General features: G+C 46.5%; 1 protein-coding gene across 1 annotated transcript; it reads right to left on the reverse strand.

Annotated features, from left to right (window-relative positions):
* Positions 1–11,127: 11,127 nt before the first annotated feature.
* On the reverse strand, positions 11,128–11,813 carry LOC121873608 (protein app1-like; the record flags this gene model as incomplete). The annotated part of the gene is made up of 1 exon (XM_042377249.1): positions 11,128–11,813. A coding segment is annotated over one exon (686 nt), but the record flags the coding sequence as incomplete, so codon positions are not given.
* Between the last annotated feature and the right edge of the window lie 1,218 nt (positions 11,814–13,031).

The following is a 13,031-nucleotide window of genomic DNA, read 5'->3' on the forward strand; positions in this document are numbered from 1 at the left end:
AGCATTATTAAATTTAATACCAGACAACCGCAATATCTCCAATCATGCTGATGATTCTTACATACTAAAACTCATCGAAAATGCGCCACCCTGAACCATGTATACGCAGCCTGTGAACACCTCGGTCTATTATCTCCACTGACAAAACTAAGGTGTTCAACAAACAAGCTGGGAACTGCAAACCGTAGCCGCCAAATTTAAGATAGGTAACAACACTATTATTTATGTTTCTTCTTTTAAATATCTTGGTGTTTCCGTCCCTTGTACCTTCTACCTGCCATACAACAGCTAACCCGCCAATGTACTGACAGACTGAGACCTCTTAGAAGTGTAGCGGGGTACAGTCCGCACTATGGTGCTAATATTAGAATTGTTAAAACAATGTACCTAGGCTATATAAGATCTCTGATGAATTACCACGCACCAGCCCTGGTCATTCGTGACGGGAAAGGAGTTGACAAGCTCGAGAAAAGTACAAAATAAAGCCCTCAAATTATCCTAGGATGTCCCATGGGCACTAAAATTACTTAATATGAGGAAAAGAACTAGGTATACCCAGTGTTAAAGATAGAATAATTGAAGTCAACCTCATGATAGCCCTGAGGCTTCTGCGTGGTGATCCTGATAACATTGTTTTCTTAAAATTGCTAGAATGTATGAACCATGGGACTACTGGGTCTAAATGGATCCAAACTACAGCTACACATATGAAGATATTTGGACTAGACCACCTGTACAAAGTTGAGACACAACAGCGCCTGCCACCCTGGCGGACAGTTCCCTTCGATATCAAATACCGACGTATCCGCCTAAAATTAATTATACAAAGCATTTATCTCAACACACTGCCAAATTGAGGCCCTTGAACACATACACACTCTACAGACTGATGATAATATCACACAGACCATCTACACTGATGGATCTCTAAACACCGCCTGTGGGAGGGCTGGAAGTGCTGTTGTTGTGACTCAACCTGACGGTAATATAACTGAGAAAGGAGTTAATTAACAACTGGGCATCCACTCTACAAACTGAATTAGTTGCCATACTCACAGCTATTAAATTCATTGAAACCACTGTTACTGACAGTCTCATCATCACTGACTCTCTATCCTCACTACTTGCCCTTGGTACCCTCTACTCAGGTTGTCACGATCTTGTCTCTGAAGCCAGACACAAATATGCGTGCCTTGTTGACCGGGGTGTCAAGGTCAAACTGTTGTGGATCCCCTCTCATAAGCCTCATAAAACATGACAGAGTTGATGCCTCGCCAAACTCGCGTCTAACAAAGACACCGTTGAATACAATTTGGGTTCTGTCAAAAGAACCATAAAACTGTAATTAGGAAAGAACTTATTGATGAGTTTGACGCAAGTATGACAAGTGCAAACAGGCACTAGTCGATCCATAGTTTACCATGATGAGATGTATCAAGTGAAACATGTATATGGAGCAAGTAACAAGATCACTAGATTACAAGATGTTGTAACCCATAGATTAAGGTTAGGATATAAGTACACTCTGGCAGTATGTTCCTCAAGCAGATGTAAACAAAACTAAATGTAAGTGTGTGGCCCATACATGGCCACACACTATTCTACATCCTCGACTGTGTGAAGATAGAACCTTTTAGGGACAGGTCCAAGCACTATTGTGTGAAATGGCACAACACTTCATCTCTAATGGCAAGATAGCCGACATATTAAGATTGTATCCACTTTTTTTACTCAGTAACTATATCAGTTCTGTACAGAACCAAATACGCAATGTGCTTGAATACCTCCAATGTGAATAATAAAGTGTGAGGCCAGACATACTGCCTCACACGCCTGTTCTCACGCATTTGTGAATAAGTTACCCTCTGTATAGAACTAAACAAATAATGTAAATGAAATATGTGTAACTTTCCGGTTTTATAATATCCTGACAACCAGGGTTAATTATTATGACCCTTTGTAAACCCTACTCTGTAATCCTTTGCTACGCTCACAGGATGAGGTGCGCAATAAAGTAGCCGCTACAAGCAACAAAATCAATCTATCACAACCGCCACCCCACCTCCTCCTCACCACTACCACCACCCTAGCAGAGCCGCCTTCGTGTAGTAGGTAGGTAGGTAGATGGGTAGTGGAATAGGTAGGTAGGTAGGTAGGTGGAGTAGGTGGGTAGGTAGGTAGGTAGGTAGGTAGGTGGCCAGCTGTGGTGGGTCTCCTGGGGTAATGAATGCCTTGGTTTGACCATAAATGATCATTCCGGTACAAGTAAGGGAGGGAAGGGGTGAGTGAGGGGAGGTTAGTGGAGGGGGAGGGGGTGTGGGGGGGGGTGTGAGGCGTTTATAAGTGAGGGAGTTTGTAAGTGATGGGATGTAAGTACGGGACCTGGCTTATTAAGTGACAAATGGGTGGTGAGGCTGGGGTATGGTGGACGTTTGGGAGAAAATCAGCCATATAGACAGACATCATCCAAAATAATCAACAAAAAATTTATACAACCATAAAAATTAAATAAAATAAAAATGAAAAAATTATGTAAACTTAGCCTGTAGTGAGCAAAATGGCGTCGGCTCAGTACATTATAGAAGTGTTGGCGCTCGTAAAACACCGGAAGATAAGTTCGCTGATTACTGTATATTCACACATAATAAAGAAGTGTATTGAAAATTTACACATCTTAAACTAATCTAACCTGACAACCTAATCCATCCTACCTAACCCAAAACTAACCTAACCTAACCTAACCTAACATAACCTAACTAATCCATCCTACCCTAACAAAACTAACCTAACCTAAACTAATCTAACCTATACAGCAAATCTGACCTTCCTGTGGCTTAAATATTTAACCTCTGACCTTTGACCTTACAGCTTTTGACCTATAATTGAATCTAGTCTTGTACTCACAGCTGCTTCATCAGTAGGCTTTATCTCGAAGTAAGGTCGTTCCATCCCTCCTCTCCTCCCCTCTCTTCTCTTCTCCTCTCTTCCTGTCTCTTCCTCCCTTCAATTTCCTCCTGTCTCCTCTCTCTCCTTCTTGTTTCTGTCTTCCTCCCCTTTCTCTTCATCTCTCTTTCCTGCCTCTCTTCGTTCTCTCCTTTCATCTCCCTCCTTCTCCCTTTTCTCTCCTTCCCTTCTCCTCTCTTCCTGTCTCTATCCCTCCCTTCCTTCTCATCTCCCATTCCCCACCCTTCCTCTTCTTCCTCCACCTCCCTCCTTCCTTCCCTCCCCTCATTTCTCTCTCCTCCTCCTCCTCCTCCTTTCTCAGGGTCCGGCATCTCCCTCACTCACACGTAATCGGGTTATATCAGTGTTCTCTCCTACTTATTCATCTTTGTTTGACATCCGCCCACTTCCCCCACACCTTGTTGACGCGAAGAGGGAACATCTTTACATACGGACGGGTCTCTCTCTCTCTCTCTCTCTCTCTCTCTCTCTCTCTCTCTCTCTCTCTCTCTCTCTCTCTCTCCCAGATCAGGTAAGGTGTGGCCAGTGTTTGGGTGGTGCAACTACCACCTGGGCACACGACCTCCCACTGTGGCTAAATCCACACCTGGCGATGCTGATCCTGACCTGGAATCCACATGACTTTTTCTTAGATTCTGAAGATAAAAAAAATTGACAAAAATATTACAGGAATTTAATTAAGGGTGGAAGGAGGCGTCTGGCAGCCAAAGACGTAAATGAAAGTTGATCCTCTGGCAAACTGAAGAAAAAATAAATAAACAAAAAACAGAATTCTCAGTTTGCGATAAAAATCTTATAAAATCGGCAAAAAAGTAGCAAAATTTCGATCTGTGTTGGATGAAAGTTACTGACGCGCCCACAAGAGGAGACAAGTTGCTCAGGAGGAAATGAAGGAAACTTGGGGAGGAAAAGACAAATTGTGTTTACATAATTGGAGAATTCTTAAATCTTGAAACCTTTACACCACTTCTCCCACACTCTGCGCCATAACAAATTTACATCTTGAGATTCTAGGAGTAAGACGAACACATCAAAGTGAGGTCACCTTCAGGGTCATATATGTACAGGTAACGTAACACACCTGTGCTGGGCCTTGTGTGTGTGTGTGTGTGTGTGTGTGTGTGTGTGTGTGTGTGTGTGTGTGTGTGTGTGTGTGTGTGTGTGTGTTACCTTCTTTTACCCAATCTAACACTGACTGGCTAATCCTATTGAAACGCGATAGAAGTAAGGAGAAATCTTAATACCTTCACTACAAAAGAAATAAAAATACAGTCTTTAGAGTTTTATAACACTTGCAATAAACGTAAAAAATATATATTAAAATAGTCAAAAATATATATAAAAACTATAGCGTGTTATCAGGCCGCCTCCATCAAAGTTATCATCAACATCGATAAGTTTTTTGGTCTTAGTGAGGTTATTTAAAAATTTTGTGGCTCAATTTATTCAGAATTATCTAGAGTTTGTGTATACGATGGCTGGATGTGTATGTTATATGCATATACTTCTACATAAACACTTTTCTCTCCCCTCTCTCTCTCTCACAAACACACAAACACAAACACACATGAGAGAGACGAACAAAAACTAAGGCACAATCATTTATAATTTAAAGGAGAAAGAACTGGTATAGAGTCAAGTCTCATCCCTGTTGAAATAGTGGTACTACCCTTCACCTATCATTATGTCTCCGTTTTCTTATATTCTCGTCCCTCCAACAAATATAAAAGTCTTCCCTTCACTTCACACGTCTCTACTTTCCATCACTTTCTGCTGTACTTTTCTTATCAGAAAGTCTCCATTTTCTATCCTTACCGTCATATAGAGTAAAAGACAGTCTCCTTCTAGCATTAGAAGGTCTTCATTTTGATAGTTTCCAAACCATCAGCATGTCTCCGTTTTCTGCCACTCACCTCGGCACAAACCTAACACAGTCTCCTCTCTCTCTCCCTCCCTTATCACCCCTCTCTCTCTCCCTGCAGACAGGAGTTCATTCCCATTCCCTTGTGCCTCTCCTACAGTATATTGACGTGGATGGCTTTTCTTTCCTACCTCCACGACACTCTCTATATCAACAGCCGATTCATTGCGTCCACACTACTTAAGGACTTTAATTACGACTTTTTTATCATCAAGAACAAGGCATAGTAGTCCCTGTGAAGGATGAAGGGGGTGTTCGCCTGGCGTAGTGAGGGGAGAAGGGAGAAGTCAGGCGTTGATGATTGCTCGTACTGGCGTTTATTGTCAGAGAACGAACTTCAAACACCAAGAAACATGACGTTCTTAACATTCCTGGAGGATGTGTGACCCGCCAGTACGAGAAAGTCAAACAATGCTCACTACATCAGCCCAGACTATGACACAACGAGGAGGAATCTCAACCCACTAATAATAATAATAATATAATAATAATAATATAATAATAATAATAATAATATAATAATATATAATAATAATAATAATAATAATATAATAATAATAATAATAATATAATAATAATAATAATAATAATAATAATAATATAATAATAATAATAATAATAATAATAATAATAATAATAATAATAATAATAATAATAATAATAATCTACAAATACCTTTATATATCCAGTACAAACAGAGATTCACACACAAACACAATAAATGTTGATAATAACTCTAGACCAATCACAATATAGTGAAGGTCTGGTGTCAACTCAGTAATACAGGAGACAGTACCTCATTTACACAACAAAAAACAACTCCGACTAATATCAACATTTATACAGTCATTATCTCATACAGTAATAAGGTGATGTACTGGATAGAGAAGTCCCCCTCTTACTAGAGAGACAACGGGTCATAACTACACGACAAAATACTGATTATGTTCATTTATGTGTTTAAAGTTCGTGTTGTGTTTTGTTTTATGTCAGATTTATCCAGGTGGTTTGTTGTGGTGACATGACATGACACACACACACACACACAGATAAACTTCATATCTCTCTCTCTCTCTCTCTCTCTCTCTCTCTCTCCTCTCTCTCTCTCTCTCTCTCTCTCAAGCGATACACCCTTCCTCCCTCACATCAAACATAATCCACACGTCAAGGCCGCCGGCATCGTTTCTAACAGACGTCTTGCTAATCCGGATGCATCATGTTTCCCTCTGGGCGATGTTCAGGAGAATTTTCCCAAAGTAGAGACGAGAGAGGTATCTTGTTATGGTGTAGGTAAAGTCTGGGTGTACTTCTTGACGTGGGCTAGGTGAAGGGGGAGGGACTTTATAACGTGTCAAGAATCTCATTAACCTGCTTTTTTGTTGAGTACCTCTCTCTCTTCTTTTCTCTCCTCCTCTTATTCCTCCTTATCTCTCGTGATTTTTCCTCACTTCCTTCGTCTCTCCTTTCCCCTTCTCTCAATTCCTCCTTACCTCTCTCTCTCTCTTCTTTTGCTTCATACATCTTCAAAAACTTTCATCCCTCATTGAGACAACTTTCCCTCCTTTCATACTTTCACTCAAGACGTGAAAGCTAGAAGAATCTATATATTTTTCTATCACCCAAACTTTCTCTGCCATTGTTTATATTCTTAGAAAGTGTTAACTGAAACTCTCATCTTGTCTTTCAAAACTTTCTCTAATAAAATTTGCGAAAATATGACAAATTTAAAAAAATAAATAAAATAATCTAAAGTAGGTTGATTTATCCTTAAATTTTATGGGTGTAGGTCGACCTGTAATGCCTTTCTAAACTGTCCTTACTATTTGAAGATTAAAGACCCTCAACCTAGTTCCTTACTTAAAACTTAATATACTACTTAATTCAACAAATATTCCCCAGTTCAAAATAAAATATAACGATTAAGTTTTCTTAAACTTTTCCGACTTACAACTTGAGGTAAAGTCCATTACTTTTAAAAAACTTTCTCACTTGAAACTTTCTCTTAAAAGCTTTGTTTATTCTCCAAATCAGCCACTTTAACTTGGAAACAATGAACCACTTTATCTCTTAAAACTTTTTCCACTTTAAACTTTCATGGTTAAGATCATTTACACTTAAACTTTTCTTAAAACGAGAGGTTAAAGCCTTAAAACTTTACCTCACGAGAAACTTGGAGTTAAAAATCTCACTTGTGCTTGAAAACTTTACACGTCAGACGCCGCTTGAGTGTGAGGTATTGGTGTTGATGTTTTGGCTGGAGAGAGAGAGAGAGAGAGAGAGAGAGAGAGAGAGAGAGAGAGAGAGTTATCTCCAAGTATTGGTTAGAGATAAGTCAGGTCAAGTACAGACTTACCTGTTCAGGTTGAATGAATAGACAGAACACGAGAGGTAGAGAAACGAGCTGAGCAGATGTCTCAAAGGTTAAGTGAGGTAATATGGAGGAAGACCACACCTCACTCACCTCCAACCTCCACCACTCATCCTCCAACACTCATCCTCCACCACTCATCCTCCAACACTCATCCTCCACTCTCATCCTCCAACACTCATCCTCCACCCCTCATCCTCTACCATCATCCTTAACACTCATCCTCCACCACTCATCCTCCACCACTCATCCTCCACCCTCATCCTCCACCACTCATCCTCCACCCTCATCCTCCACCACTCATCCTCCACCACTCATCCTCCACCCTCATCCTCCACCCTCACCCCTCCTGTGAAAGGATAAAAAAATACTAAAATCACAAAAGTATAAGGTAAAAAAAAGAAATCCCCGAAGTGAAAAAATACACAATTACGGTAAAGTCTCAGGGCAATTTCTCCGCCATTTTAACTCTGCACATTCAGTCGTAGTGCCATGAGAAAGAGCTAAGACAGTCATTATTCTTTAGAAGACCAGTAAGTCAATTATTTTCCCCGTCAATAAAGAACGCTAATCATGGTTAAAGTCTCGGTGTAATTACGACGCCATTTTTGTCGTCATCTCCGTCGCGCTGCAGATCATAAGACTCCCGCTAAGTAGTTCTCACATCACGAGTCAAGAGGAAAATTTGACTTGGGTTTTTTAGAATACTGACGTAGCAGGTGTGTGTGTGTGTGTGTGTGTGTGTGTGTGTGTGTGTGTGTGTGTGTGTGTGTGTGTGTGTGTGTGTGTATAACAATAACAGTAAATCAAAAGCAGTTTCTCCTCTCTCTCCTAATGGCCAGTCACCACCTAGTATGTAAACACACTCTCCCACACACCATAACACCACCACCACCACCACCACTACTACTACTACTACTACTACTACTACTACTACTACTACTACTACTACTACACTTTTTGTATGAATGAATGAATGAAAAAGTGGTGAATGGGTGAAGCGTAAATAAACTGCCACTACACTCACACACTCACGTCAGCTTCTTGTGAATAGATGAATGGAGGCCAAGGTGAATGTATGTAAACACACCTGCCTCCCCACTACACCACTACTACTACTACTACTACTATACTCGCATGCTGAAGGTGTCTATGTACACACACACACACACACACCTCCTTCCCTCCCACCTCCCACCCTCCACCCCTCTCACCCACACCATAACAAAGGAGGTAATGTGGGTCGTTATTGGCCCAAGACTTCACAGGTGCCCAGGGATGTGTTGTGTCTTCAACGTAATAACCAAGCCCAAAGGGGACCACTGGCACTTATACCTCCTCCCCCCATACTCCTCACACGCCCTCACCTCCATCCACCACCAGCCCTGTTTCTTCGTCAGTAGAATGGAAACATGTTAAAACAAGAGGCTGGTGGCGGTCATCTACACATCTCCAGTAAGTCGCACGAGATATGAGGAGTCAGGCAGAGTACTGGGTCTCTCTCTCTCTCCCCGCCAATCTATTTTTAATTTCCTCCCCTACCCTCCGTTCCCTGATGGTGGGCGGGGACATCTGGAAGACAGCTGTGTATTTTGCTTTCAACAAGACCCGAAAACAGATGACCTCGAGCAAACATCTGGCCTCATTCCGTGCATCATTAACCTGGTGTGATGAAGGGTTAGGTTAAGTTATGATGCTCTGGGTGATGACAGAAGGGTGAGTTATATGGATGACAAGATAAACATGAAGACAAACTGATTATCACTAGAAGATATACTCTTCATTCTCCTAACCTCCCTAGACAGAAAACTCCTTACCTCCCTTATATACAACAGGCCCCTTATGCCGTACAACAGTTTGGGCCCTGACTGAATATTCTTTCGTCTCCCACGATGATCCTCCTGCCTTGATGACTGCTGGCGGGCGTATGACGTGAGATCTAGAAACATTTACAACAAACTTATTAATACCATCCTCTGAACCACCTAGGGAATTCTCTATAACAAACTTCATGACAGTGATGACCAACTCTGCCGGAGAAATAACCAAAATACACACACACACGGACAGACTAACAGAGCCGATCACCTGAGTCGTTTAGTGAGACATAACCAGGTAAGTAATGGTGTTAGGTGGGTGATGGTGGCGGAGGGGAAGGAAGGTGTATCTTGGGTTGTAAATATTTGTAATAGTGACTTTTTAACACACACGCTGATGACTGAGTTACCTGAGGCTGTCAACACTCTGGTTATAAATACCTGTAGTTGCCTGCCATCTCTGTCTGTCTGTTGTCTTTTTCTCTCCTCTCTCTCTGCACAATATAGCAATTATATGGTAGAGAAAGAAAGAGAGATGGGTAGAGAGAGAGAGAGAGAGAGAGAGAGAGGAGAGAGAGAGAGAGAGAGGAGAGAGAGAGAGAGAGAGAGATTCACTTGTCAACACCCTCCTCTTGCTGCCGTTAAGAGTTTCCCACTTTAGTCTTCCATAACATAGTGAACGGCTCACGGATCGTCATGGTCGTCCGGGTGAAAGGGCAGGTACTACCACAGGCTCAGAAGGTCGTGCAGGCTCAGAGGGCTTCGTATAAGCTGAGGACGATGGTTAAGCCCTGAAGACAATTAATTTAACCCTTTGACTATGGTTTAACCCTTTGAGACGATGGTGTTTATATATAACACACAGTATACCAATAAACCATTAAATGTCACCAAATTACACTTGAGACTTACTCGAACCAAACATCCACGTGGCACTATTTAATGAGCATAATTAACATACAGATTCCTGCAAAGATCTCTATGTTAATTTTGTCTGGTGTTAAGTGAGTGTGTCTAATTGTGTCTCGGTATAATTTGGTCGCCATTTTAGACGTTATTTCTGTCCTCCTAACTGGTGGTGCAAAAGAACCTATTTAATGACATGATGTTTCTCAGTGTAATTCTGATGCTGTTTGTGATGTTATTTTTACCTCCTAAATTGATGATAAATAAACGTATCTTCCCAGGGTTGGAGTCTCTGGGTAATTCTGCGCCATTCCTGGAGATCAGTTTTATCAGTTAAACTATTGAGATACGAGAATTAATTATAGGAGCTATGAGGCCTGAAGTTGTTCTTTTAAGACTTCAGGGAGCTTGAGCTTGTGTGACTGGAGCCAGGGAGGTGATGGGAGCCAGGGAGGTGATGGGAGCTAGGGGCGGATGGGGAGCCAGGGTGATGGGAGCCAGGGAGGTGATGGGAGCCAGGGCGGTGATGTGGAGCCAGGGAGGTGATGGGAGCTAGGCGGTGATGGGAGCCAGGGCGGTGATGGGGAGCTAGGGCGGTGATGGAGCAGGGCGTGATGGGAGAGCCAGGGAGGATGGGAGCTAGGGCGGTGATGGGAGCAGGGCGGTGATGGAGCCAGGGAGGTGATGGAGCCAGGGGTGATGGGGAGCCTGTGGGCGGTGATGGGAGCCAGGGCGGGTGATGGAGCCAGGTGAGGTGATGGGGTTTGCATGGTGATGTGGGAGCCAGGGAGGTGATGGGGAGTCAGGGAGGTGATGGGAGCCAGGAGGTGGATGGGAGCTAGGGCGGTGATGTGAGACAGGGCGGGGACAGGAGGTGATGGGAGCCAGGGAGGTGATGGGAGCCAGGAGGTGATGGGAGTTTGTATGCAGATGGGAGTTTTCAGGCGGTGATGGGGAGCCAGGGCAGATGGTTTCAGGCGGTGATGGGAGCAGGCGGGTGATGGGAGCCAGGGCGGTGATGGGAGCCAGGCGGTGATGGGAGTTTAGGGCAGGGATGGGGAGCCAGGGCGGTGATGGGAGCCAGGGGGGTGATGGGAGCTCAGGGCGGTGATGGGAGCAGGCTAGGATGGGATTGTGTGGTGATGGGAGTTTCAGGGCGGTGATGGGAGCCTGTGCAGTGATGGGAGCAGGGAGGTGTTGGAGCCAGGGAGGTGTGGGGCTGGGGCGGTGATGGGAGCCAGGGTGGTGTGGGAGCCAGGGAGGATGGGAGCCAGGGGGTGAGATGGGGTTAGGGAGATGGGAGCCAGGGAGGTGATGGGAGCTAGGGCGGTGATGGGAGCTAGGGCGGTGATGGGGAGCCAGGGCGGTGATGGGAGCTTGGGCGCTGGATGGGAGCCAGGGAGGTGATGTGAGCCAGGGAGGTGATGGGAGCCAGGGGAGGTGATGGAGCTAGGGCGGTGGATGGGAGCCAGGGCGTGATGGATCAGGGAGGTGATGGGAGCTAGGGCGGTGATGGGAGCCAGGGAGGTGATGGGAGCCAGGGCGGTGATGGGAGCCAGGGCGGTGGATGTGGAGCCAGGGCGGTGATGGGAGCCAGGGCGGTGATGGGAGCCAGGGCGGTGATGGGAGCCAGGGCGGTGATGGGAGCCGGGGCGGTGATGTGAGCCAGGCGGTGATGGGAGCAGGGCGGTGATGGGGAGCTTGGGGCGGTGATGGGACAGGCAGGATGGAGCTAGGGCGGTGATGGGAGCCAGGGCGGTGATGAGTTGGGAGGTGATGGGAGCCAGGAGGTGATGGGAGCCAGGGAGGTGATGGGAGCCAGGGGAGGTGATGGGAGCTGAAGGGTGATGGGAGCCAGGGCGGGTGATGGGACAGGGAGGTGATGGGAGCTAGGGGCGGTGATGGGAGCCAGGGGAGGTGATGGGAGCCAGGGCGGTGATGGAGTAGGGCGGTGATGGGAGCCAGGGCGGTGATGGGAGCCAGGGCGGTGGTGATGGGAGCCAGGAGGTGATGGAGCTAGGGCGGTGATGGGAGCCAGGCGGGTGATGGGAGCCAGGGGGGTGATGGGAGCCAGGGCGGTGATGGAGCCAGGGCGGGTGATGGAGCCAGGGCGTGATGGGAGCTAGGGCGGTGATGGGGCCAGGAGGTGTGGGACAGGGCGGTGTGGGGAGCAGGGCGGGTGATGGGGGCTAGGGAGATGGGGGAGCTGGGAGGGTGGGATGGGAGCGTGGTGATGGGACAGGGGGAGATGGGGAGCCAGGGCAGGATGGGAGCCAGGGCGGTGATGGGAGCCAGGGGCGGTGATGGGGAGCCAGGGCGGGTGATGGGAGCTGGTGGCGGTGTGAGGGAGCCAGGGAGGTGATGGGAGCCAGGAGGTGATGGGCTCAGGGCGGTGATGGGGAGCCAGGGCGGTGATGGAGCCAGGGCGGTGATGGGAGCCAGGGCGGTGATGGGAGCCAGGGCGGTGATGGGAGCAAGGGCGGTGATGGGAGCCAGGGAGGTGATGGGAGCCAGGGCGGTGGATGGGAAAGCCAGGGCGGTGATGGGAGCCAGGGAGGTGATGGGAGCCAGGAGGTGATGGGAGCCAGGGCGGTGATGGGAGCCAGGCGGTGGATGGGAGCCAGGAGGTGATGGGGAGCCAGGGAGGTGATGGGAGCCAGGGCGGTGATGGGAGCTAGGGAGGTGATGGGAGCCAGGGAGGGCGGTGATGTGGAGCCAGGGGAGGTGATGGAGCCAGGGGAGGTGATGGGAGCCAGGGCGGTGATGGGAGCCAGGGAGGTGATGGGGAGCCAGGGAGGTGATGGGAGCTGGGAGGTGTGATGGACAGGGAGGTGATGGGGAGCTAGGGCGGTGGGGATGGAGCCAGGAGGTGATGGGAGCAAGGGCGGTGATGGGAGCCAGGGCGGTGTGGGAGCAGGGCGGTGATGGGGCTGGGGTGGTGATGGGGCCAGGGAGGTGATGGGAGCCAGGGTGATGGAGCCAGGGAGGTGAGTGGGAGCCAGGAGGTGATGGAGCCAGGCGGTGATGGGAAGCAACCCAACTGAACGTAGTTTGA

This window comes from Homarus americanus, unplaced genomic scaffold (genome assembly GCF_018991925.1).
Source record: "Homarus americanus isolate GMGI-L3 unplaced genomic scaffold, GMGI_Hamer_2.0 scaffold3686, whole genome shotgun sequence".
NCBI lineage: Eukaryota > Metazoa > Arthropoda > Malacostraca > Decapoda > Nephropidae > Homarus > Homarus americanus.